Raw genomic sequence first — 27,040 nt, 5'->3', positions numbered from 1 at the left:
GACACAGTTTAGCCAGAACGCCTCACACCCAATCAGGGAGGCGCCCAATCACGTGCAAGAATGGCTTCCCACAGCCCCTTTTTCTGTCTTTATTTGTTTTTAAGTACTTATTTCCTTACTCACACTGTCTTCTATGTAAGTCTGTCATCTCTTTCCTCAATGCCACACAGAATCCCAGGGCTTTTTAAAAACAGACAAGCTCTTACAGAAACCTTAGAATTAGAGTTTTCTCAGGCTGGAAACTTAATTCAATACTGGTTTCCTTATCTTAAGATCACCCAGTGGAGCATTTTTCTATTCAGAGTAGAAAAGGTACAGAAAGACTCACACTTTCAACTCCATCCTTGCGCCCACCCAGTTGTTCCTGTCCGTGACCCTTTTCTCTCATCTTTCCCCGCCAAGCCCTAGGCTTCAGATCTAGGCTACTCTGCTTATAATCTTGTATTTTACACATCAAAGGTCCACCCTCCATATTCCAATGGCGGCATCCTTTCACACCACTTCTCCTCCCGGTCCCCCAAACAATTTCTCAGTAGTCACTTTTTACCGAAATAAAAGTTTGGCCTACATTTTCTAACGGGCTTGTCCCAAATATGACAGCTTTACTCTGCTCCAAGGCACTTTCACTTATATCATTTGATCCTCGGGAGAAGCCTATGGGTGGTCGCAATTGGTGCCAGCCTAAGTCTGGAGGTTAGGAAGCTTATTCAGGGCTGGGTTTGGAATAAGGCAGATGAGGCCAGAGAAGCTCCTGGAAGGCAAAATGTAAGGAAGGGTTCTCTCTGCACTTGCAGTATGCTGAGAGTCACTGCCCCCTTACACTTTGCTCTTTAGCCTCACTCACCTCGCTGTAGTTCCGGCCCTGTTTTTACTGCCATCCCTTCCTCAACATCCCCCAAAGCCATCGCAAGCTCAGCCCAGGTCTCTGGGCTTTCCCGTGCACAACCCCAGATCCCCGGGAGTCCACCTCGCTAAGGGACCCCGCAGGTGCCACCACCCACCCGGGCCCACTCTGCGCTGGGGCTCACGCCCACCGGCCCACCCCTCCTTCCAACGGGATTGCCCGTCTCGGGGCCCGCCCCCGCCGCTCCCCCTTCGGGACACACAGCCCATCCAGTCTCAGACGCAGTCCTCGCCGGGGGCTCTCTCACTCTGTCGCCCCCGGTCCCCTAGACCATGGAACGGGAAGGGGCGCCCTGCTACCCGCGGCCAGGCAGGTAGTGTATCCCTCGGGTTCCTCCCGATTCCCAGATCACTTCGCCTTTCCCTCCCTCCTGACCCGGCGGCGGCGGTGTGCGGAGGCCGGGCCCCACCACCCGGCCCGGGCTTGTTTACTCACTCACCCTCCATCCCGAGCCACAGGGACCCGCCGCTAAGACGCCTGCGCGCCGCGGCCCCGCCTCCGCGCCGCGGCCCCGCCCCGCGCCCTCTTAGGCGCAAGCGCGTGGAGCCACCAGTGCAGCTCCGGTGGCCCACCTGGTCCTCCTCCTTTGATCTTAAACTGAGAGATCCGGAGAAGGAAAACTTCTATTTGGTCTCAGGTTGCTAGGGCTCAGGAGGGCCTGGTGGTGCAGCCCAAACCTGACGATTTCTAAGGTGGCGCTGTCAGTGGAGAGGAAGGGCTTTGTGTCAACTTTCCACAGCCACTAATAACATCTCTCGAAGATCTCATCCAGCCCTGCTGGGGACTAGCCGCATCTAACTTCGACGTTTGAAGGCAAGCTAGAACCCCCTCAAACAGATGCCACACACCTACCAATTCTGCAAATTTATGTGCTCTAAGTTCTTGCTCTATTTACGCTTTATTTTCCTGTTTCTGTAAATAGTTTTCCCAGTCACTTAAAATCAAAAGTATAGCCTTGTATCAAAGTATTTCCTCACAAGATACTTACTAGTTACTAAGGGAGATTTTATAACTTTACAGAAATCTGTCAGACACTACTTTGACCAAGTGATCAAAGTTAATATCACAGGTGATGGGAAATTTCTTAGCAGATTCTCAATACAGTGCAATGAGGAAAGTACAAAATCATCCCGCGGTATTCTTGACAAAAATGTAAAAGCGGAGGGGCTGAGGCAGAGCACTTGCCTAGCATGCGTGAGGTACTGGGTTCGATCCTTAGGGCCACAGACAAAAAATAAGCAAATAAAAAGTGAGAGCTGAGTTTAACGCAGAAACATCAGACAAATTCAAAATGAGAAACAATCTACAAAATAATTGACCAGTGTCTTCAAAAGTACCAAGATTGGGCTGGGGTTGTGGATCAGTGGTAGAGCACTTGCCTAGCATGTGTGAGGCACTGGGTTCCATCCTTAGCATTGCATACAAAAATAAGTAAATAAAGGCATGCTGTCCATTTACAACTACAGGAAAGGGGAAAAAAAAAAAGGACATGAGAGGGATAATTTGATGGAGTTAGAATTAGGCCTCTAGATTAATAGGATTTTTAAAATCAGTTTTAATTCCTCATTTGGATCATTCATGTAAGGAAGTTAGGTGAAAAATATACAGAATTACTGTCCCTTTTTTCTAATTAGTTTGTAAATGTGAAAATTATTTCAAAAAATAATATTAAGCTGGGTTCCTTAGCACATTCTTGTAATCCCAGCTCCTAGGGAGACTGAGACAGGAGGATAACAAGTTTGAGGCCAGCCTGGGCGACTTAGTGAAACTTATTTTTATTTCTCAATATAAAAAATAAAAAGAGCTGGGGATGTAGCTCAGTGGTAGAACACCACACACAAACACACACAAAAAAAAATATGTATTTATACATTATATATATATATATATATATACACACACACACACACACACACACACACACACACACACACATATATGCATACATGTGTATATATGAAGTTAAATTTTGAAATTAATCTGGGCACAGTGGTACATGCCTGTGTTCCCAGCGACTCAGAAGGCTGAGACAGGAGGATCCCAAGTTTGAGGTTAGCCTCGTCAACTCAGAGGGACCCTGTCTCAAAAAAGTAAAAGGAGGGTTGGGGATATGGCTCAAGTGGTAGCGTGCTTGCCTAGCATGCGTGAGGCACTGGGTTTGATTCTCAGCACCACATAAAAATAAAATAAAGATATTGTGTCTACCTAAAACTAAAAAATAAATATTAAAAAAAAAGTAAAAGGAACTGAGGGGCTCAGAAGACTGAAGCAGGAGGATCCAAGTTCAAAGCCAGCCTCAGCAATGGCGAGGCACTAAGCAACTCAATGAGACCCTGTTTCTAAATAAAATACAAAATAGGGCTGGGATGTGGCTCAGTGGTCAAGTGCCCATGAGTTCAATTCCTGGTACCAAAAAAGAAAAAAAAAAAAAAAAGACAAGAAAAAGAACTGAGGGTGTAGTTCAGTGACAGAGCATCCCTGGGTTCAGTCCTAAATACTGAAAATAAATAAATAAATAAATACAAAACAAAACTACCTTGATTTTTGTCCCAAAGTGTATAATTATAAAAATTTATGATTTTCTTTTTTTTTTCAAATAATTTTCATGACAATTTTAAGAAGTAGGTAGGGCAAATTTCATTTTTACATAGCAGGCTATGCGGGCAAAAAGGGAGTTAAATGATGTGCCTTACACAGTTGAAAAATTGCCCTGTCAGGTCTTACACTCAAATCTCTGGATTCCAGATATACTATCCTTGTCAGTATATCAAAATCTTTGATTTTGCTACTATCCTCCTTGCATCTATTTGTTTAACTACCAGTCAAAACAATTACTCCTTTATATTGTACTTGTAATTTGCAATGATGTTCCTTTCCATTTCCACTGCCTAGATAAGTGTTTCTCAAACTAGGATCACACTGAAATCACCTACAGAGCTCTAATAACTACCGAGGCCTGCTTCCCATATCCAGAAATTCTGATTAATTATTATTTGATCCCGGGTATTGCCTAGGTTTCAAGAATTACATAAACATTCCAAGTGATTATAGCATGTAGCCAAGTTTGATAACTGTTGCACTGCATTAATAATTGTTAGAAGAATGTGGGTTTTCTAAGGAGAGTCTAGAAAATCTGAAAGTCAGGAGAGAGATTAGTGAGAGATTTGAGTACCATCAATATATTAATAGTAACTGAAACCACAGGAGTACTCTATTACTTTGGGAGACTGTGCCAAGAAAAGAGAGCAGAGGTACAGAGAACTTTTAAGATAACAAAGAAAGTATGGTTACAGAATTTTTTTTTAAGTGGACACAATACCTTTATTTTATTTGTTTATTTTTTATGGTGCTAGGATAGAACCTAGTGCCTCACATGTGCTAGGCTAGTGCTCTACCACTAAGCCACAACTGCAGCCCAGTTACAGAAATATTTTGAGATGGAAACTGAAGGGATTTTGACAAAAGTCAAGAATGTAGCCTACCTCAAGTCCCACCTGCTGGTCCAGCAGTCTTGCCCTCATGGTCCTTCCTAAGGCTTCAACTCCAGTTCTACTTTACGCTTACTGCCACGCATTCTACCTATTTCATATCCACCATAATATGTGGCATAGGATTAAACAGAATTCAGTAATCCTCATTCACTGAAGAATTATAAAAACAACTTTTACATCACAGTGAGTGTGGGTTTTGTTTTTGTTTTTGTTTCTGAAACAGGTCTCACTATGTTATCTAGGTTGGCCTCCAACTCTTGGATTCAAGGGATCGTCCTGCCTCAGCCTCTCACATGCTAGGACTACAGGCCCATGCCACTAAGCCTGGCTAGGTATGGGGTTTTTGAGGGAAGTTTTGTTTGCCAGTTAATTTCCTCTCATTTTGCAGGGAGACAGTTTTTCCTGAGACCAGGCTCTTTCTCAGCTGACTCTGTTCCATGAGGCACTATCAGCCAACGTTTGTTTGGCGAGCTTTTGCTCTGCATCTCTTTTTCTTTCCAATCCTTCAGGTCTTTGTCCTATAAATTCGTAGAAAAAGCTGTTGGCAAGTGGTCAGCAACAGGACCTCTAAAAAACAGTACCATCACCTCTGCCCCACTCCTCCCAGCTCCACCCCCAAGCAGTTAATGGAAGAAAGGAATAACTGTGTCACTCTTGGCTTCTCCTTGCTCATCTTGCTCTTAAATTGGAGGCCTCTGGGGCTGCAAGAAACTGGACAAAGTGTGCTGAGTAGTCTAATAGGGCTGATTCCTTTTTTGAAAGTCCTCTATTGCGGAAAAATAAAATTACGTGTTTAATTTCTGAAACCTAATGCCTGATTTGCCTTGGCAGCCCTTCTCTTGGGCTTGGCTGAGAGTCCAGCAACATTAGTATACTGATTAATACCAGCTCAACTTGTTCCCTGGAGAAGAGCATTATTTACTGGATTGTTTTCTTAAATCCTTTTTAATTTGCTGTGTTTTAGCATACTCTGACTGGCTTTAACATGTTGGTATCTCTGACCATGGGCCATAATGAAGCTAGAGGGAAGACTCCCATCTCTGTGTGCTCATATCCTCATCACGAAGCAAAATTTTGTTCAACCTAGTGATTAGAAATGAGACATCACATGTTCTAATCCTTCTGGGATGTCCGAGTTCTAAATGTACTTTCATCGTCTGCTGGTCCTCAGGCCACTGGTAGAAAGGGAAGGAGAAGGGCTGGGGTAGTGGCTCAGTGGTAGAGTGCTCGCCTCCTCGCACTTGTGAGACCCTGGGTTCGATCCTCAGCACCACATAAACAAAAATAAGTGAAATAAAAGTATTGTGTCTAATTACAACTAAATATATATATATATATGGAGAAGATGTTTCCCAGGCTCAGGGCTTTCTACACTATTCCTTCCTTCCAACCTGACAACCTGAGCTCCTTTGAATGGTGCCCCCTTGGCCCATTCTGCCCCTCCTTTGTAAAGCCCACAGAGATATTAAATAGTAATTCTTAGAGGGGACACAGAGGACTGAGGGAAGATTGGGCCCCACACTGGTCCCTGACAGAGAAGTGTAAACACAGCTGTGGAGATGGGAGCAAACCATCCTCCCTCCCCACAGTTCCCACCCAGAAGCAGGGAAAGGCCACCCTGCAGTGAAGAACCAAACAAGAAAACAAAGCAAAGCACAAACCTAAATGTCTGCACGAAGGTCGCCAGAAACTGGGGCTGCTGCCCAGGACTTAGTGGGGCTAGCTGAAGTGCCAGACCCCTCCCTGAATACTTAGAGGCAAAGGCAACTCCAAAGCAAGTTGAGGTCTGGACATTACGGAGCCTGGAAACATAGCTCAATTTTTGAAACCTTTCCATTCCGGACACTTTGTCCTCTGATCTCAGAAAACACGTTTTCTGCCTTAGGTACTTAGCTCCTGACCCCTAGTTGCTTAGGGATCATAATAATGAATTCAATTCAGGAAGTAAGAACAGGCCCACAATAAACCCTTGTCCGGGGCTTGTTATAAGTTTAAACTCTGAGCCTCCAAGCCAAAATACTATGTGGGGCTCCCTTAGCCTTTGTTAAATACAAAATAAATAATTCCAGCAGGAAGGAACTTTCTCTTTTGGGGATAACTTGGGTGGGATTCATGCCTTTTTTTGTACATATTATAAAAGCTCCAAGCCCTCAGCAAGGGTGGTGCTGCCCATTCTTGCTCTCTCAGGCACAGTTAATGCAGGGCCTTGATCTCTGGGGACACGCCTTTGGCACAGCACTGCCTGAGAAGTAGCTCTGGTCGGGTGGACAGCTAATGAGCTGTGCTTCCTTTTTGGCTCTCAGGGTCCTCAACAAGCAAAGGAGAAATGGCAGAACTCAAAAAAATGATAGCAGCCTTCAAATACTGAGTACTTATGATATGCCTGGCATTGTGCTAAGTGCTTTACAGGATTGTCTCATTTCATATGAAGTCAGGAATATCCTTGTTCCCATTTTACAACTGAGGAAACCAAGGCTTTAAGAGATTCTATTTTCTATTTTTTATTTTATTTTTTTAAATTTTGTGGTGCTGAGGATCAAACCCAAGGCCTTGTGCATGTAAGGCAAGCATTCTACCAACTGAGTTATATCCCCAGCCCCTTAATATATTTTTAGTGGTACATTATAATTATACATAATGATGGGATTCATTGCTTTTCTTTTTCTTTTTTTCTTCTTGTTTTTTTTTTTTTTGTTTGGTTTTTTGTAGTGCTGAGGATAGAACCCAAGGCCTGCTAGGCAAGTGCTCTATCCTACCACTAGGTTACAGCCCTGATTTTTTTTTTTGAGGGGGGAGGGTGCTAGGAATTAAACTCAAGGGCACTTAACCACTGAGACACATCCCTAGCCCTATTTTGTATTTTATTTAGAGACAGGGTCTCATTGCGTCGCTTGGCACTTTGCTTTTGCTGAGGCTGGCTTTGAATTTGGATCCTCCTGCATCAGTCTTCTGATCCCTGCTTCTTTTTAAAATTTTGTTTTGAGATAGCATCTCATTAAGTTGCCCAGGTTGGCCTTGAACTTACCATCCTCCTGCCTCAGTCACCTCAGTAGCTGGAATTATAGATGTGTGACACCAAACTTTCCAGATTCCAGAACTTTCCCCAGGTTATGCAGCTAGTAAGTGCTATGACCAGGATTTGTACCCAGTCATTCTTACCCTTCAACCCATGCTCTGAACCACTCTTCTCTACGTCCTCCATTCCCTGAGGTCTCTGACATCATGATTCTGGATTCTCTCCATGGCTTTTTCTCTCACCAGTGGTGCCAGAAAGAGAATGTTCTTGGGTCTTTCATCTGAAAGTCCAGAAGAAAACAGCCTGTGTAAGTTAAGAGGCCCCTTACTTCCTCTGTACTAGAGATGCCAATCAAAGCTGTATACTCCAAAGATCCCATATCAGCAGGGAACAATGTGTATAGGAAGACAAACAAATCCTAGCCAGGCAGGAAAGGGGAGTTCCTCATGGTTCTGTGATTTCCCCTTCTCTGTTCTCTGGCTTATCAGCAAGGCTTCATGGTACTGATGCTATAGTCCTTTGAACCCAGTGTGTTACAATAGGACACCAGGATAAAGAGACCCTTTCAGAACAAGATAAATGGCCACTACTCAAAACACATACATGCACAGATTACATCCATGATACTGAATATAAAGGAGCAAAAATAAATCACATTTATTTACACATTTAACCAATTGCTTTTAGCATTCACTTAATCATTAGACATGGCGGTGTTTGTGAATCCATGTAAGCCTTGCAAGATGCTGAAAGGTAAGTATTATTATTCTCATTTTACAGAAAAGGAGACTAGGCCCTTTTGTCCATATTGCCCATGGTGGTAAGAAGGCAGCTGGAATTCAAACCTAGGTTTGGTCAGTCTGATTCCAAAATCTGCATTCTTTTCAATAAAATGACTGCTGAAAAGAACAAAATTACGAGACTGGAAAGATCTCAAAATATATTGGATTTATAGTTTTCATAAGTAAAGGTGTTACACATTATGATAGTAACTTCTATTTATTGCATGCATACTAAGTGCCAGGCATTGGGACCAAAGGCTTCCCATGCATTATCTATGCTACTTAGTGAGACACGTGCTAGTAACCCTATTTTGCAAATCAGAAACAAGCTCAAAAGAGTTAGGTAACTGGCACAAAGTCACATACAAGCCAAATAAGCAATGAATCTGAGCTTCAAATCCATGTCTACTTGATTCCGGAGTGTGTGTTCTTAACCACAAAGGCAATAACAATGATGATAATGTACATGACTATAAGCCAAGTTCTGCTTTAAGTGCTTTGTATCTTATAATCTAGAGATATTATTATCAGGGCTGGGGTTGTAGCTCATCGGTAGAGTGCTCGCCTTGCAAGTGCGAGACCCTGGGTTCAATCCTCAGCACCACATAAAAATAAGTAAGTGAAATAAAGGTATTGTGTCCAACTACAACTAAAAAATAAATATTAAAAAAAGAGATATTATTATTATTATTATTCCCATTTTAGGAATGAAGAAAATATTGCCTTTATATTACTTAAGCTTTATATTATCGACACCACACATTTAATACACATGGTCTATGATCATTGTATTTGTTTAACATACATTAGATTTTTGTTATGATCTAGAAAACAATTTATTTCATGTCATAGTTTTTTTTTTTTCTTCGTTGTCCATCTAATGCACTAAGGTCTTTTTTAAAATTTTTTTTTAGTTGTAGATGAACATACAGTATCTTTATGTTTATGTGGTGCTGCGGATCAAAACCAGTGCCTCACATGTGTGAGGCAAACACTTTACCACTGAGCTGCAACCCCAGCCCCTAAAGTCTTAATTAAGGGAAAGGACATGACAAGATACTGCCTTCAGTGAAGCAAGCACAGTGAAGAGAGGGGAATTATAGAGTGGGGAAGGGTTTCTGTGCCAGGATCCCTATCTGGTTGTCTTTTTGACCAGACTTCCTTATCCCTTCCTAATACCTAATTTAATAGGGATATTAGTTTTAAATGAAACAATTTGTATGAAGCATTAAGCACTTGGCATGACTTGGTAAATGAACATGAGTACACCATGTTATACAACATCCAGCTCCTGGGGTGCTGGGATAGGACAGAAGTGTTCCTGGGGATGGTTTTATAGGACATCCCTGAGGAACAGGGGGAGGGAGAGAGCAATCTTGGCATCTGTCATTGGGTCCTGACAGCAACGATGAGTCAGCCCCAGGTGCTGAGGGACCAGCTCTGTTCTCAAAACTGAAGGGCGTGTGCTATGGTCACTTGGCAATGGTCCTCCTCAGTCACGCTGTCTGAGTGTCATTCTTGTAAATTTGGTTGGGTTCTTTTCAGAAAAACAGCCTTTACTATGTGATGTCATAGTCGAGCCTGGGTCAGAGAGGGAGGGGGAAGGAGGTTTGTGCTGATGTCTGGGAATCTTCTTAATTCTGGAGTAGTCCATCTGGTTCTGGAGGAAATTATTCTTTCTTCCTCTCAAGACCCAATAACAGGGGCTGGGGTTGTGACTCAGTGGTAGAGTGCTCACCTAGTGTGTGCGGGGCACTGGGTTTGATCCTCAGCACCACATAAAAATAAATAAATAAAATAAAGGTATTGTGTCCAACTACAACTGAAAAAGAAAAAAATGTTTAAAAAAAGTAAAAAAAAAAAAGAGGGTATAGTTCAGTGGTAGAGTTCATGCTTAGCATGCACAAGACTGGGTTAATCCTACTCTCAAAAGACACAATAAGGAATCAATATTCCAATTTGGAGCAAGAGGGATTTGGGAAATAAATCATAAAGGTTAAATCATGGACCCTAGCATCAAGCTATCCTAAGTTCAAGTCCTGGTTCTAACAATTACTAGCTCTGGGACCTTAAACTCTCTGCTAATCTAAAAAAGATAATTCTGATGTTATGGTGGTGAGGCTTTAAGAATGTGTGCCAAGGGCCTAGGAGTAGAACTCAGAACATTCACCTAGCCACGTGTAGGGCCCTGGCTTCGATCTCCAGCATCATACGCACAAGTGTGCAATGCACTTGGCACATATGTCAAAGAACACATAATCCAACACATGGTGAATGTTCAATAAATGGTAGGTCCTATTAGCAGCTGATGAATAATATGGCTGATTTTTTTTCCTTTTTTACCAACTTGGGAAACAAAGTTTTCTCCAATTACCATTCTTCCCTCAGAGGTGGTCAGGCTCCTCATACTAGATGTGCCATCATTATGGAGATGAGGAGGCTGGGGACAGATGGGGTGGTTGTATCTCTTTCATTTATCTTCCGTCTCTTAGCTAGCTCGCTCCTTAGCTCAGCTCCTCTGGTTCTTCCTGCTGCCTTCCTTCCCTCTGAAGAAGTCTATCTCCTCTCTCTGGTTTAGAAGACTCAGTCAGGACTTCTGGCTTCCCTGACCCCCCACTCTCCCCCACATCTTCTCTTGTTCTCTGCTCTTTATTTTGCAGACAGCTAGGGAAAAGGCTAGCATGTGTAAACTAATTGTAAGATGTTCCCTGTAGAATTTCGAGGTGTAGGAGGTTCCCAGTACATTTGATTCCCTCCTGTGTTGTTCTGGATCTGTGGGTGGATGGGGGGGGGGGGAGGCTGAAGAGTAGAAATGGCACTCCTTCAAAGGGCTGAGTCACCTCTGCTCCTGTTCCAGGGGCAGCAGGATCTCAGCTCAGAAAGAATCAATCTACATTGGAGCAAGATGTCTCACAACAATGATCAGCTAGACCAGAATCAAATTCCTTTCTTTGAAAGGGGGTGAGAGGTGGAGTCATGGACAGAGGAATACGGGAATATTTAAGAACCTTAAATACAACTAAAAAATGTTAAAAAAAAAAAAAAAGAAAGAAAGAAAAGGAAGGAGGCACATCTACAATGTCATGGAAAGATATCTAAGACATGTTGTTGAGTGTAAAATGTCACTGAATAAAAGGGATATTAAATCTCATTTTTTAAACACAAAATTTGTGGGCAGGTGAGAAAGAAGTGGGGGAATAGAGTCTCCTGTATTAAATATTTTGCAACTTGTATACATTCATGTAATATTTGCATTAAAAAGTACATTGTGTGGGGCTGGGGATGTGGCTCAAGCGGTAGCGCGCTCGCCTGGCATGCGTGTGGCCCAGGTTCAATCCTCAGCACCACATACCAACAAAGATGTTGTGTCCGCCGAAAACTACAAAAAATAAATATTAAAATTCTTTCTCTCCTCTCTCTCTCTCTCTCTCTCTCTCTCTCTCTTTAAAAAAAAAGTACATTGTGTTTCTTTTAAAAAAATTTAGTTGCAGATGGATACAATATCTTTATTTATTTATTTTTATGTGGTGCTGAGGATCGAACCCAGTGCCTCATACTTGAGAGGCAAGTGCTCTGCCACTGAGCCACAATCCCAGCCCTACATTGTTTTTTTTTTTTTTAATTTATTCATTTTTGGGGTACTGGGGATTGAACCCAGGAGTGCTTTACTACATCCTTAGCTGGCCTTGAACTTGCAATTCTCCTGCGTCAACCCCCTGAGTTGCTGGGAATACAGGCATATGCCACTATACCTGGCAAAAAGTATATTTTAAATAGTTAAAGCAAAAGTGGACTTAGAAAGATATCAGTCTCAGTCCCGAATAAAGCCCTTCCTTTTCCATTGTTGCCAATCATGAGATTATATTCTATGACTACTGAGAAGAGGAAGATGTGTGGAAGGACTGGTGAAGATGTGTCACCAGTCCTCAGTCAGCCCCAAAGTACCCTGAAAGTAGATCCTCAGTTACTAGGATGCCCTAAGGGGTCAATAAAACATCCCCACAAACTGGATGTGATGGTGTAATCCCAGCAATTTAGGAGACTGAGGCAGGAGACTAGCAAATTTGAAGCCAGCCTCAGCAACATAACCATGTAACTCAGTGGTAAAACACCTGTGGGTTTCATCCCTGGTACCAAAAACAAAAACAAATCCACACATCCAGCTTCTGGGAAGAGAAAAATCAAGAGAGAAAATTTATAGATTCTCCTATTTGAGAGTTTGAATCCCAAGTTTAGGAATGACTCTAATAAGCTGTCCTCCACCATTATGCAAACTTAACCCCAACCCTAGGCCAAAAATAACACTTCCTATCAAGTTGCTTGTATTTTCCTTTTTTCATTCTAAGGCCATTTTACCTATGAAAATGTTGAGCTTCAGAAATGGAAAATGATCTGCCCAAGGTTCCATAGCAAGACAGAGGCAGAGTCTGCCTTCAGAATCCTAATCAATGTTTGTCTTTTTATCCAGTGTACCAGACTGCCCTATTCAACCCAACAGTTGCTTTTATCACATTTAACCTTTTTCTTTCTTTTTTTTAGTACTGGAGATTGAACTCAGGGGCACTCAACCACTGAGCCACATCTCCAGCCCCATTTTGTATTTTATTTAGAGATGGATCTCAATGAGTTGCTTAGCGCCTTGCCTTTGCTGAAGCTGGCTTTGAACCCTTGATCTTCTTATCTCAGCCTCTGGAGCTGCTGGGATTACAGGTATGCATCACTGTGCCTGGCCCCAGCTCTTTTTTAATATTTAATTTAGACATAGGGTCTTGCTAAGCTGCCCAGGGCCTTGCTAAGCTGTTGAGGCTGGCTTTGAACTCTTACATTTAATCTTGACTTCGACCTCTTTCCTAACCCACAATAGTCTCATGTGCTTCTGGCCCATCCAGTGGAAATGGCTTGTTTCCCTTGTGTTCCTCCTTGCTCCCTCCTCCTATTTTAGCACCGTGAAACCTCCCTTTTACTCATGCTTCCTTCTTGGAAAGGGCAATCTTGGGAAGAAGAGAAGGGACAGATTTGGGCCAGCCTGAAGTGGGGCCGCCTGGCTTTTATCTGCACCATTGCAAGAATGATCATTAGTAGGAGGGCTTTGGGGCATGTAACAAGAAGGCCATCTCCCCTCTCCCACAGATGCCTTGCTAAAGCAATCTCTTGATTCTAGTCATGGAGCAGGATAACATGCCATGTGGCCAGGATGTAAGAGCTTGAGATTCTGAGATGAAGACTTCAAGAAAGATCATAATTTGTGATGGGCAGCAATCAGTAAACTGGGACAACAGCAGCAGTTGAGTCCAAGGGTCAGAATCTGGGAGTAATTAGCAAAGTTGGTGCTGACAGCTGTGTGTCTGGGAGTTGAACGTCATGGCCAAACCAGCTCCTGGGCTCCTTGGCTGCTTCAAGATAATAAAGCAGAGAGAACAGAGGCAGCTGTTTTCTGGCAGAAGGCAGGGCCTCTGAGGGCCCAGGCTCAGCCTTCAGGATTCCCAGCAGTGTGGTCTTAGGCAAGTCACTTGGGAAAGGAGGAAACTAGTATTTGCAGTAATTTTAATGCCCTTCCACATATGGCACCCTCACTACAGTTTAGGGAGGAAGGCAATGTCCACATTTTTTTTTACATCAGCAGCCCTGAAGGCAAATCTGTGCAGTGTTGCTGGAAAGTAGAAAGATAAAATTAGGACCCAGAGGTTTTGAATTCAAGTGTGGGGTTCTTTCCTTGAGCTGTACCTTCTTTCTCTGTAAAATTATGAAAATAATATACCCGCTTTGGGGCTAGAGGGATAGCTGATTGGTAAAGCATATATGCAACGCCCTGAGTTTGAACTTAGGCAATAATAATAATAATTCCACCTTACACATTAAGTGGCTCAATCCCCTTTCTAGAAACTTTGGTCCTCAAAAGTGTGGCCACCTTTCTCCTGGGAACGTAGTCATCTTACTTTTGTCCTCCCACCGGCCAATGCAGGTTTGAGGGTCTAGGACCCGGGAGGTGACTTGAAGGGAGAGTAATTGGCTGTTTTCTTTGCTATCCCGCTTCGCAGGCTTTCTCCCCTTCTCCGGATTCAGTAGAGCCGGCTCCCTCTTTTCCCGGATTTTGGCAGACAGGCTGACATCAGTGGGTGTTCCCAGGGAAAAAGAACTCTGAGCAGCCGGCCCAGCTCCAGGCGCCCCTTCCCCCACGGCCCAAGCGTGCCCCAGCCCCCTGTCGTAGATACTGCTGCGTTGAGAGGCCCTCGGAGCTCCCAGCCCCCTCTCTCCTCTCCAGGTCGGGGAGGGCAGCTCTCCTCCACCCCTCCCGTTCCGAAAGGGAGGGGGCAACAAGAATCTGACGGGAGACTCTGGGCGCCACTCGTCCGGGCCCAGGAAACAGATTCCCGTACTGAGGTTACGAGGGGAGCTGTCCAGCCCCGCAGGGTGAGATGGAAAAGAGCGTGGGCCAAAGCCGGCTAGGCGGAGGGAGCCACGGGCGCCAGGCGCGGGTGCGGCAGCGACTCCCCCTCCAGCTCGCCGGCCCCGGGCGTCGCCCCCGCCCCCCACGTGGCCGCAGCCGTCCCAGCCCCTGCGAGGAAGCGGCGCGGCTTCCTGCGGCTGGGGCTGGGGATATAGGCTCCCCCGCTCCGGCTCGGCTCAGCTCCGCCGCCCCTCGTTGCCTCCTCGCCGCGCGATGGCTTTGCTCCGTGCGGAGCGCACCGGCGGCAGCTCGCGACTCCCCGAGACCCGCGCGGGGTGGCCGACAGCGCTCCGCCTCCTCCTCCTCCTGCTGGGCGGTGAGCGCTGCGTCCCCGGGCCCGGGCAGGAGGCGCGGGAAGCCCCGGAGAGGAGGGGAGCTGGATGGCCGAGGCCAGCACCCGCCCCAGTACGGGTGCAGACTGAAGTGCGGGGCAGCGCTGTCCTTCTGGCGGCCCCCAGCCCCACCTCGGGGCGGACGCAGGCGAGCTGCTACCCACTCAGGGAAAGCTGGGGTGCCAGCGGGGACCCCTCAGAGATCTTGGGAGGTCCTGGGCTGCCCAGGAGGGATGGGGCTCTGGGCCTGGATGCGAGTGGGAAGCAGCTGGTACCAGCCTGTCCCTTCCCCCGCACGAAGACATCCCGTGAGAGGGTGGATTATTCCTCTTTCTCTTCCAAGGTAGCCCTGACTTCTCAGGATTTTAGCTCCCAATCCCCAAGCAGGCTCCACTGCCCAGACCCCACCATTCCACCCTTCTCTCCCATTTCTTCTCACAGCTCTCCTGAAGCCCCAGGAATCCCTGGCTCAACCTTCTCCCATCCAGGACAGCTTGAAGTCAGAAGGTGGGTACCCAAAGGCTGAGAGAGTGGCCAAGGGCAAGAGGAGAGCCAGGTTAGTGGGGAGGGTCTCTTTGCTACAAGGCAGGCCCAATCCCAGTTGGTGCCTCACTAAACTCCTCTCTTAGGATTACTTGTGATGTTCCCTCTCATCCCACAAAAAACAAAACAAACAAACAAAAACCCCTCCTGTCCAGCCTTGAGCTAGCCCACCTCACATGTGAATGAGAAGATTCAGGAAAAGGTGTATGTGGAGAAGCTCATCTGGCTGGGATAAGAAGTGCTGTGCATGTGGAAGTCATTAAAAGATTCCAGTGCTGGGTTCTCCCCTCAGCCAAAGTGTCTTCTAGGGAAACTTTTGGAGAGGTTCCCATGCTTGAAGACAAGGTCAGGAGCTCCAGTTGGAAATACCTGGGCCAGAGGGTTTGAAGGGAGAGCCAGGGGGTGTGGTCATAATGCAGCTTTTGTACCTACAGGAAAGACCGTGGAAGATTATAAGACAAATGCCCTACTTTGCTGGCAAGGTTATAAGATGTATATGGACTCCATTGAAAAGGATTGGTGTGACTGGACCATGATTAGCAGGTAGGGGCAGTGCTGGAGGGGGGCTCAGGCTAGGGGTTGAACCCTAAGTGAGTTTGGAGTAAACCTCCTCTCCCTGGACCCAATCCCTCCCTTACTCCATTCCTCTACTGCCCTGCAGGCCTTATAGTGAACTTCGGGATTGCTTGGAGCATGAGGCGGAGGAGTTTGGCCTGGGCTTCCCCAATCCCTGGGCAGAGAAGATCATCTTTGATACCCACCTGATTCACTTTGCCAACTGCTCCCTGGTGCAGCCCAGCTTCTCTGATCCCCCGGAGGATGTGCTCTTGGCCATGATCATAGCCCCCATCTGCCTCATCCCCTTCCTTGTCACTCTTGTGGTATGGAGGAGTAAAGACAGTGAGACCCAGGCCTAGGGTAGCCTGAACTTCAAAACCTTCATGTTACTTCTCTCTCCTCCCCTCCCTACCCACTTTTCTCACTCTCACCCCCACTGCAAATCCTTGGATTGGTGGAAATGGAGGTGAGTCAGCATCATGGCACAAGTTCTGTAATCTTCAAAATAAAATTTCTGTTTTTTTGTACAATGTCCCCTACCCCATTCAAGTGGTGCCTGTGTCCACAGTCACTGCCAGTCCCACAGGCACTCAGCTCTGGGTAGAGGAGCTGGAAGACTCTAGATGGCTTCACTATTCTGTTCACTTCACTTGCCCCCACCCTCACATGAAAGCCATACCCCTATAGTCCTTCCTCCCAGGGAGGAGCCTTTCCTGCCCCTGTCCAAACCCAGCTCCAGGAAAGGAGCAGGAAGAGACTCCCTTCCGGTCTGGACAGCAGCTGGGAGCCTGTGATTGGGAATGTGGTGGGGGGAGGGGCAAGGGTAGAATCTTTAGCAAGAAGAAAGGGAGGCTACCTGGAAGCCCCTACTTCTCCCCTTCTTCATGCCTCAGTTTACTCCCAGAACCTGGGAAGCAGAAACCTGACAAGCTAAGGGAATCAATCCCTAAGGACCTCAAGATTGATGCCAAAGGCAGTGGGGGCTTCTTCAGCTAGGCTCACCATTCCCGCTCCAGGTCATTGGCTTAGATCCTACAGTGTCCTGGACAGGGTGTGGCCTATAGACTGGCCACACACTGCCCTCTGGTGTCCACTAAACCAACGACCAGAAGATGTATATGATGTGGAAGAAGCTCAAGGCGGAGGAGCATTTGGATCCTGGGGTCAGAGAACTGTCTTCTCTGTAGTAGCCACTGATTTTTAGCTTGATCTTTTATCCGATTCCTGAGACATATCAATATGATATTTCACCTTGATATACTGTTATACTTTCTAGGTACTTACCTAGCCCTTATATGCAACTCACCATTTCTGTTTTTGTTTTGGTTCTGGGGGATTGAATCCAGAGGTGCTTTACCACTGAGCTACATCCTTTTCATTTATTTTTGAGATAGGGTCTCACTAAGTTGCTGAGCCTGACCTCGATTTTGCCATCCTCTTGCCTCAGCTTCCCAAGTTACTGGGATTACACTGAACTGTCTAACTCACCATTTCTTTTTTTTTAATATTTATTTTTAAATTTTCGGCGGACACAACACCTTTATTTGTTTGTGGTGCTGAGGATCGAACCTGGGCCGCACACATGCCAGGTGAGCGCGCTACCGCTTGAACCACATCCCCAGCCCTCACCATTTTTTTAAATTATTATTTTTATATTTTTTAGTTGTAGATGGACACAATATCTATATTTTATTTATTTATTTTTATGTGATGCTGAGGATTGAACCCAGTACCTCATGCATGTGAGGAAAGCACTCTACCACTGAGCTACAGCCCCAACCCAAACTCACTATTTCTTACATGAACAATGTTTCCTGGTTAATAAGGGTTCTCACTAGGGAATCTTCATCTCCAGCCCTTGCTTGGACTCACCTGCCAGGTCACTAAAAACAACTACAACTTTGTTCTCCATGGAGACACTGTTTATTCCTGTGGCACACTTGGATACCTTAGAAACTTTCCTTTTTGTTGAAATATTTGCCTCTCTGAATACATGGGTCATGCCTCTTTATGCCATAGATATATGTCTGTGTTTCCTGGCATGTACCTATTCCCAGAGACATACTTCTTTCAGAAAACACTTGTCCCTATAGAGACATATCCGTTCCCTAAGGATATATATTTTTAAAGATGGGTCTTTTTTTATACCTTTATGTTATTTATTTTTCTGTGGTGCTGAGGATGGAACTCAGTGCCTCACATGTGCTAGGCAAGCACTGTACCATTGTGCTACAACCCCAGCCCTCCTAAGCTATTGTGAGGTTTCAGCTGAAATAAATATTTGCTGTATCTCTATGAATACAACCATCTTTCCCAAGAATATATCTACTTCTTCTTGGCACATATTTGCTTTTACCAAATTTTATTGATATACATCTGGGGGCTATTGATATAAGACACTGTGTATGGTGTGGCTGTTGGAAAGGTAGGTTAGAATCTGTTCTGCCCTCAGTGGCTCTTATCTAATGGGAAATTTGACATATGTACACATAAAAATGATGGAATATGTGATGAGAGACATGTACGCAATACAACCCAAATTTTATTCAAGTGCAAAGGAAGGAGGGAATCACACTTAGCTGAGACAATCACAGGTGTGGTCACAGAAGGGTGTTTGCTGAGTTGGGATATGACAAGGCCTTAGATGGAGTGCATTCTTGAAGGGGAAAGAGTAGAAAGAAAGATAAATTAGGAAATTATGACAGTAATCCAAGCTTGAAAAATGAAGACATGGCCGGGTACAATGGCACACACCTGTAGTCCCAGTGGCTCAGAAGGCTGAGGCAGAAGGATCCTGAATTCAAAGCCAGCCTCAGCAAAAGTGAGACGCTAAGTAACTCAATGAGACCCTGTCTCTAAATAAAATTCAAAATAGGGCTGGGGATGTGACTCAGTGGTCGAGTGCCCATGAGTTCAATCCCTGGTACCCTCCCCCAACAAAAAAACCTCAGGGGAGCAGGGATGGGGTTGTGGCTTGGTGGTAGAGTGCTTACCTAGCACATGTGAGGCACTGTGTTCAATCCTCAGCATCACATTAAAATAAATAAATGAAATAAAGTTAAAAAAAAGGAGTAAACCAGTAGGACTTGGATATGGTGGGGATAAAGGAGAGAGAACTTAGGGGCAACTTAAACATTGAGCTTGAGTTATTAGGATAATGATAGCAGTAATAATAGAAGAGGACCATTAGGAGGAGGAACTGGCCTGAAGAAAAGGATGTGCAATATGAGGAAACAGTGGAACAAGCTGTTATGTCCCACAAAGAATTAGAAATGGGGTTCAATTGGGAAAAGGTTAGATCTGGAAATAGAGTTTTGAGAGTCTTCAGCACAGAAAGGCAATATGAACCCACAGGAGGGATAAGAGCTCTAAGAGATAAGGTATATTGAAAAGAAGGTTGAGGGCCTGGGGCTGTGGCTCAGCAGTGGAGTGCTGGCCTAGCACTTGTGAGGCCCTGGGTTCTATCCTCAGCTCCACATAAAAATAAATAAATAAATAAAATAAAGGTATTATGTGCAACTACAACTAAAATAAATAAATAAATAAATAACCTCCAAGGAAATGTCCACCTTTGAAGAATGAAGGGAAAAATGGAGACAGAGATAAGATCAAAGAGGTAGTCATAGAAAAAAGCATCAAAGAGGCCAAGAAAATGGTGGTCTCTGAGGAAGCTGATAAATTCATTCATTCAGCAAATATTTGTTGATTGATTAGGGTTGGGGTTGTAGCTCAGCGGTAGAACGCTCGCCTAGCATGTGCGAGGCCCTGAGTTCGATCTGCAGCACCACATAAAAATAAATAAATAAAGATATTGTGTCCAACTAAAAAATAAATATTAAAAAAAAGAATTAAAAAATACTTGTTGATTGCTCTGTAGACCATAAACTATGCCCAATGATGGACTGGTGTGAAATAAAGGTTAAAGATCAGACAGGAAATTGAGGTGACAGGATCAAGGGTATGCATATATTTAAATAGGGATGGCCTAAACATGTTTGTGTCCTAAAGGAAAGGAACCAGGGAAAAGAGAGACAGAGAGAGACAGAATATTAAAGAGAAGTCCTGAAGGAAGTTGGAAAGGTGAGGTGAGAAGACAGGTCTAAGGGTGACTCTTGTAAAAGAAGAAGTAAAAGTGGTGAGGAATCTTTGTATGAATCAAATATAGTGACAAAGAGAGAACGATTAAAGGGTTCACATGCCTGACCTCAAACTCATAAAATAGGGAAAAAAGAGGATGGGGGTGGGGGGCATAGAGCAACAATTCTGGTTTGGGAACTGACCAACTGTGTAAGGAGGCAGATAACATCAAAAGGGTTCCTGGAACTTGAGACTAGGAGGTTGAGGACTAGGGTGAGGTGAGAAAGATAGCAGCTCTGTCTTTGGAAGCAGAGCTGTCTCTAATGATACAACTTACAAAGTTCTCCTACTGGGAGACTGAGGAACGGTGGAGTCAAAGACACAGGAATCAAAGAGATTGTAAAATCGTGGGGAGTTTTAATTAAATGGTAACTGACATGCATGTTAATATTAAAAGATGCGTAGTACAGTGGAACTAAGTCTAGAGACCTGGGTTCTACTGGTGTTCTACTAACTATGCTGCGTTGGGGAACTCACTTCCCTTTTCTGACATCGAACCAGAAGACTTCATAAGGCTCTTTCTGGTCTAAAAGATAAAGCTTTTAAGGATAATGGCAGAGGACTGGCTGATGACAGAAAGCCCTTCCGTCGGGCCGTCAGTCTCCTAGAAAGGTGTCCGGAACCTTTCTGCTGTGCCTCATGCCCGGAAGTGCTGATGCGGATGCCGGAAGTCCTGTGTGCGGAGGTTCCGTGTTTTCTGGGCTACTACGATGGCGATGAGTTTCGAGTGGCCGTGGCAGTACCGCTTCCCGCCCTTCTTTACGTGAGGCTGAGACCCCGAGAAGCCCCGCTGTACCTTCCCATCTCCTCCCCGGGGCCCTGGGCTCAGCCCTGATGCATCACTTGGGTGGGGGGTGTAGAAAGGATCCAGCCGCTATCATTCTTAGTTCCCCACTTTTCTCCTCCAGACGCGCTCAGGGGCAAGTGCTGCCTCTAGCGTCCTGTAATTCTGCACCCTACTCCCTCCACCCGGCAGGTTACAGCCGAACGTGGACACTCGGCAGAAGCAACTGGCTGCCTGGTGCTCGCTGGTCCTGTCTTTCTGCCGCCTGCACAAACAGTCCAGCATGACGGTGATGGAAGCGCAGGAGAGCCCACTCTTCAACAACGTCAAGCTACAGCGTATCCTCCCTCAGGCTCTTCTACAGCCCACACACATGCACTGCCACACTTTTCCACAAGTCCGGACTTCACCTCCCTCCCACTTTCCCCACATTAGGTAGGTTTCTACCCAAACTGAACTTGGAAAACAGCGAGAGCCTTTGTTTTACCTCCCAGGTGTAGTACCAAACCCTCCTGTCCTTGACAGCGAATAGTGCTCCAATCTTAGAATCTCTGCCTTGAAGCCAGATGCCAAGCGTTTCAACCAGATCCCATTTTGACAATTTAAATCTTCTCTGTTTTCTCTGTGTGAGACTCAAACTCGATACTATCTTTAATAATTTTCTCCACACCCCCCAATTCTCTGAAGTGAGGATCATTTGTTTTTGCTGCCTGATTCACCCCTTAAATATCTATAGAGAGAGGATGAAGAAAGATGAGAACACAGGATGAGGAACAGTAGTACCTTTCATTTTCGAAAGCTCTTTTTTCTAACTGGAATTTTTTTTTTAACCTTTCTTCCTAGAATATCTAATTTGTGAGGGTCAATCCCCAGTACTGTGAGGGGAAAAAAAAGTGTCAGAATATCCGGGAAATGCCTTTTGTTGTTGTTGTTGTTGTTGTTCTAGAGATTGAACCTTGGTGTGCTTAACCACTGAGCCATATCCCTGTCCTTTTTATTTTTTATTTTGAGACAGGCTCTTCCTATATTATAGAGGCTGACCACAAACTTACAATCCTCCTGCCTCAGTCTCCTAAATTGCTGAGATTATAGTTGTGTATTCAAATCCAATTATATCTTGTTCAGAAATTGCAAGCATGTTTGTGGGGAGAGGAAAGGAAGGTGGTTCTTAGCATGGGATTAGCTCTGAGAATTATTATCCAACCCAATTCAAATGTATGCCTTTCCCTTAACCTTAAACCAGGGAAACTTCCTGTGGAATCAATTCAGATTGTGTTAGAGGAACTAAGGAAGAAAGGTGGGTTCAAGTCCCCAGATTTCTTATTTTTCTTCTTACTTGGGTTTTCCTGAGGGCAGATTAGGACATATCTTTTCCCTTTAATAACTTTTCTGTCCCTTGCATGCAAGCCCAGAGCATTCTGTATGGTAGACAACCTGAGTCTACAGCCTCGTTCCTGAATCTTTCCCCTCATTTGTGTACAAAATTGAAATGTCTGAGATGGGCTAAGGAGAATGGGTGCCTTGTAGATAGTAAAATATTATTCTGAAAGCAGTCTCTTCCACTGTATCCCACCCTAGTAGTCCTCCTTGTTCTTTTTTTTTTAATATTTATTTTTTAGTTGTAGTTAGGCACAATACCATTATTTTATTTATTCATCTTTATATGGTGCTGAGGATCAAACCCAGGGCCTCACATGTGCCAGGCATGTGTTCTACCACTGAGCCACAACCTCGGCCTTCCTTGTCCCTCTTATAGAGCATGATGCATTCATAAGTGTCTGTTTTTACAGGGAATCTTGAGTGGTTGGATAAGAACAAGTCTAGCTTCCTGATCATGTGGCGGAGGCCAGAAGAATGGGGGAAACTCATTTATCAGTGGGTGAGACCATCTTGCTGCCAAGTACTAAGAAGTGACCCATGGCAAAAGAAAATTTTACCTGTGCTCAAACAGATATCTTGTATTCCCAGATCCAGACTTGGCAAAGTGGGAAAGGGACAGAGAGAGGAAGTGTAGGCCTTCCATGCAAACACCCTCAGTGACTCAATTTCTCTGGCTACATAGAACCTCCCTTTCTTTGGCTGTAGGAGGCCAGAGGCTACATGAGGCCATGTTTAGAGAATGCAGTCCTGGGAACTATAAGTGCTATTGTGGGCTGGAGCCTCTGGCCACAGGAGATAAATGGGGAAAGGAAAGGGTGGTGGTGGGGGGAGAACCTGGGGCCCTTCCCCCACTGCACTCTTATGGAGCTATCCACATGAATGAGGCTTTCTGAAGGAGTGTGGGTTTAGGGACAGAATACACTCTCTCCCCAAATTCCTAGCCACCACCAACCCCAAACATTCCCAAGGGAGAAAGGAGGGGAGGAAGCATCAACAACCCAATATAACAAGCACACACCACCCATTCTTGAAACAGGAAAACAACCAGAGTGAGAGGTCACTCTCCAGGCACGTGAAGGCCTGTGGTTTAGTGGTTTTAAATGTGTGTGTACATATATAAATATAGCACCTGTTGGATTGTGGGTTTTGGGCCACTCTGCAGAAGTGACCATAAGTTCTGGATTGGGAATAAGTACCATTCATGGATGAAAGCAGTAGAGCTGTGAATTTACCTTCTCTCAGGAGTCTCTTAATTCTTATTTAACCTCATTTTCTGTGTCTACAGGTTTCCAGGAGTGGCCAAAATAACTCTGTATTTACCCTGTATGAACTGACCAATGGGGAAGACACAGAGAATGAGGGTAAATGCCTTTTCCTTCTTCAATTTTATCATCAGAAACCTCCTCTCTCCAGTCCTACTTTGTTACTCAGACTTCCCATTTCTATGCCTCTGAATTCCACAGTACAAAAGTTCTTAACCCATATCCAAAGATTTCATACAAAAAAACTCGCATCCAAACCCCGCCCCCAAACCCTAGTATTGTTTATGGGGGTTTATGTGCTTTTTATTTTTGGTTCCAGGGATTGAACCCAAGGGCACTTAACCACTGAACCATATACCTAACCCTCTTTTTTTTTTTTTTTTTTTTTTTTTTTTTGTGGTGCTGGGGATTGAACCCAGGGCCTTGAGCATGTGAGGCAAGTACTTTACCAACTGAGCTATATCCTTAACTCCCTAACCCCTTTTTTATATTTTATTTAGAGACAGGGTCTCACTGAGTTGCTTAGGATTTTGTTAAGTTGCTGAGGCTGGTTTTGAACTCATGATCCTCCTGCCTCAGTCTCTCTGGCTGCTGGGAGGCAGGAGGATCGTGAGTTCAAAACCAGCTGCCTCTCCCAGTTGCCACCATGCCTGGCTATATGTTCATTTTTCTAGGGATAGAGTTAACATTACAAGATTTCCAGGGCATGTGTTACCCATGAAAAGTTAAGAATTACTGCTGTAGATGCCAGTTGAGGAGCCAGCATAGGGGATTAAGCCTAAACTCTTGTTCCTTGCTGACTCAGGCTCTCTTTCACCCTTTATTCTTTTAGAGGGCTCAAGATTTGTGGGTGTCAGCTAAAGGAATTGGGCCAACACCCCCAGCCCCACCCCCCAACCCATTTAAATACTTTGGGTTTTGGCCAGGCAAGGATTTGTATTCTCTTTGATTTTTACATAGTGTAAACACTTTCTTAGTTCTTTTCTCTCTGACTCCTTATCCTGATCCCCAGGATCACCAAACATTCCAGTCTTTACTGGGGCAACAGGGGGTACCTCCCTTTCTCTTAGTTCCTGGATGCATCGGCAGAGTTTACTATTCTTGGCTGTTCCACTGCCCTGCAGGCCTCTGCTTGCTACTCCCACCATCACCCCATGACTTCAGTGCTGTAGCCTGGCCCAGTCCATCATTCAGGCTGGGCAAAGCTGGAGCCTTCTTCTGAATGCAGTCTCCCTGACTTGAGCTGGGCCCATGCAGGAGGTGAGGTGAGCAAGCCTGTCAGGGCTTGCCTGGTGCCTCTCACATTTCCCTGCAATATCTTTCCATATCTCTATACTCAGCTGGCCTTTGGCTCCTAGCTCTGTCCCTTTCAACTAAGAAGGATATCAGTGCTGGACTTTAACAGTCTCTAGTGAGGGCTAGTGGCTGTACTTTTTTGTGTTAAGACAGACTCTAATTTGTTCAAATATGCAGTTAGAGTCAGTATCTGGTGACAAGGGCCCTGACTTCCAGAGGGCTGATTGGCAGGGCCCCTTCTTTATGCCCCAAAAGCAGATGGTATCACTCATGTGCATCAGACACTAATGGGAGCAAGGGACAGGAGGGCTGTGGGGGGTGAGGTTACAGGAGAACCAGGGAGGGGGAAATAAGCCTGAACTCACTTTTTGCTGACTTAAGCTTTCTTCTGCCCTTACTTTTTTTTTTTTTAATATAGTGATAATGGGTATATTAATCTGCTTGATTGCAACAATCATTTCACAATGCACATGTATATAAAAATATCAAGTTGTACAACTTATACAATTTTTATGTCAGTGATATCTTAATGAAGTTGTTATAAATAAAAATATTAGTAATGCCCACAACATTCAGAACTACATAATAGGGAAGACTGGCAGATAGATATAATCTCTGAATTTTGCAACAGGGGTAAGATTAGGGGAATGGGAGGTGATTTATCAGGTATTGTCCTTAAGAAATGGCCTGCCACCCTGACTCTTAAGGAGTGCCCAGTAAATGTGGGTGGCGTATGCAGCAGTGTAGATGGCATGTGCATACCCTGGCTCTGGAATGTCTCAGTTTCCAGTTTGGCTGTTCTCCTCAGTGCACCTAGGAACTGAACCTCCCTAATTGCCCATCTCTTCCTGTCCAGAGTTCCATGGTCTGGATGAGGCAACCCTACTTCGGGCTCTGCAGGCTCTACAGCAGGAGCACAAGGCTGAGATCATCACCGTCAGCGATGGCCGTGGTGTCAAGTTCTTCTAGAAGAGACTTGTCTCTCTTTACTTCTTACCTCCCACCCTTCTAGGGCTTTCAAAAAAAGACAGACTTAGTATCCCCACAGACTGGATCTGTGACTCCACTAGATTTAAAAGGGCTTTAGTCCTGAAGGCTGAGCCCCAGGGATGAGTATCCTCCTACCCCATATGTCTGTCCCTGGGATGGGTGAGTCCAAGGTGCCAAGGAGAAAAGATATGCTTCTTTGTGCCCTACCTCCTCTCCCATCCTAGACTGTCCCTGAGCCAGGGTCTGTAAACCGACACTTTACATGTGTCCACACAAGTAAGTACATATACATAAGCACCTGCACAAGTTTCTGTCTCCACCTTCCCACCATTTGCTGCTGTTGCCTCCTTTCTCAGGCTGATGCTTGGTCCTTCCTAGGGAATGAGAAGCCCTGGCTGCAGGCAGCCTTCCAGGCAATATGAAGATAGGATGCTCCAGAAGGGACCTGGCCATGAGAGGCAGGTCTGACCCTGATTTATGATATTAAAATCTTAAATCTTACTGCCTGCATGTTAAGTCACTGTTGAAATGAGGTTGGAGAGGGCTGTAAGGTGTTCTGCCTGAGTTTCGGCCCAGGGGAAAAAAGAAGGCCTGTGGACTGGGCCCAGGAGGCTCCAATGAGCTTATGGTTTTGCATCTGTTGTGTGGGCTGTGTGGATTGCTGATGGAACACAGCTTGAGGAAAAACTGCTTGATCTCTGAAATGGAGTGGCATAATGGCTCCCTCCTTCCCTCACCATCTCCTGCATGAAAATCCTGAACTACTCTGAAGCCCGTCCCTCCACTCATCTGGTCTGGGTGGGGTGGTTATGGCCAAGAGGAGCTGAGGGGGGTAAACCGGATGTGGACTTCGGTTTATTGGAGACTTTGGCAAACAGAAGGAGGAGGAAGGAGCCCACAGCAAAAACAGCCACTCTGGCCAGGACCAGGCTGCGGCCAAGGTGGGGTAGAGTGGATGAGTGATCAAGCCCTTGGTTTAGAGGAGGGCCTTGTCCTGGGTGCTCACACCCATCCTTGTGCATACCAGAAGGACAACAGAGTTGGAGAACCATACTTTTCCACTGACCTCTATGTTCGGCCTGGGGCTACTCCAGATGATTAGAACCGAGCAGTGTTT

The 27,040-nt window shown here is 45.2% G+C and overlaps 3 protein-coding genes across 6 annotated transcripts in view; 2 read left to right on the top strand and 1 right to left on the bottom strand.

Annotated features, from left to right (window-relative positions):
- EZH1 (enhancer of zeste 1 polycomb repressive complex 2 subunit) overlaps positions 1-1,417 on the bottom strand; it is a 31,362-nt gene extending 29,945 nt beyond the window's left edge. The window contains exon 1 of one of the 4 annotated variants that reach the window (XM_081271324.1): positions 1,344-1,417. Coding sequence is in view for 1 of the 4 variants with exons in the window: in XM_081271322.1 (XP_081127448.1) it covers positions 1,344-1,350 (7 nt within the window). In the remaining 3 variants the exon portion in view is untranslated. The remainder of the gene's footprint in view (positions 1-1,343) is intronic. The other 3 variants (XM_081271323.1, XM_081271322.1, XM_081271325.1) reach the window with 3 other exon arrangements.
- A 13,174-nt stretch (positions 1,418-14,591) lies between these two features.
- Positions 14,592-16,611, top strand: RAMP2 (receptor activity modifying protein 2). Its single transcript, XM_081271328.1, has 4 exons — positions 14,592-14,957; positions 15,415-15,480; positions 15,951-16,059; positions 16,178-16,611. Exons 1-4 carry the CDS (start codon positions 14,855-14,857, stop codon positions 16,431-16,433), a joined length of 534 nt encoding a protein of 177 aa, XP_081127454.1. The 5' UTR covers positions 14,592-14,854; the 3' UTR covers positions 16,434-16,611.
- Positions 16,612-20,871: 4,260 nt separating this feature from the next.
- Positions 20,872-26,424, top strand: VPS25 (vacuolar protein sorting 25 homolog). Its single transcript, XM_081270523.1, has 6 exons — positions 20,872-20,974; positions 21,188-21,333; positions 22,239-22,292; positions 22,786-22,874; positions 23,661-23,736; positions 25,790-26,424. Exons 1-6 carry the CDS (start codon positions 20,922-20,924, stop codon positions 25,900-25,902), a joined length of 531 nt encoding a protein of 176 aa, XP_081126649.1. The 5' UTR covers positions 20,872-20,921; the 3' UTR covers positions 25,903-26,424.
- The last annotated feature ends 616 nt before the right edge of the window (positions 26,425-27,040 follow it).

The sequence above is a fragment of the Spermophilus citellus genome (genome assembly GCF_964194105.1).
Source record: "Spermophilus citellus genome assembly, chromosome: 17".
NCBI lineage: Eukaryota > Metazoa > Chordata > Mammalia > Rodentia > Sciuridae > Spermophilus > Spermophilus citellus.
The sequence above is the reverse complement of the archived record's forward strand: the minus strand, read 5'-3'. Positions and strand labels throughout refer to the sequence as shown.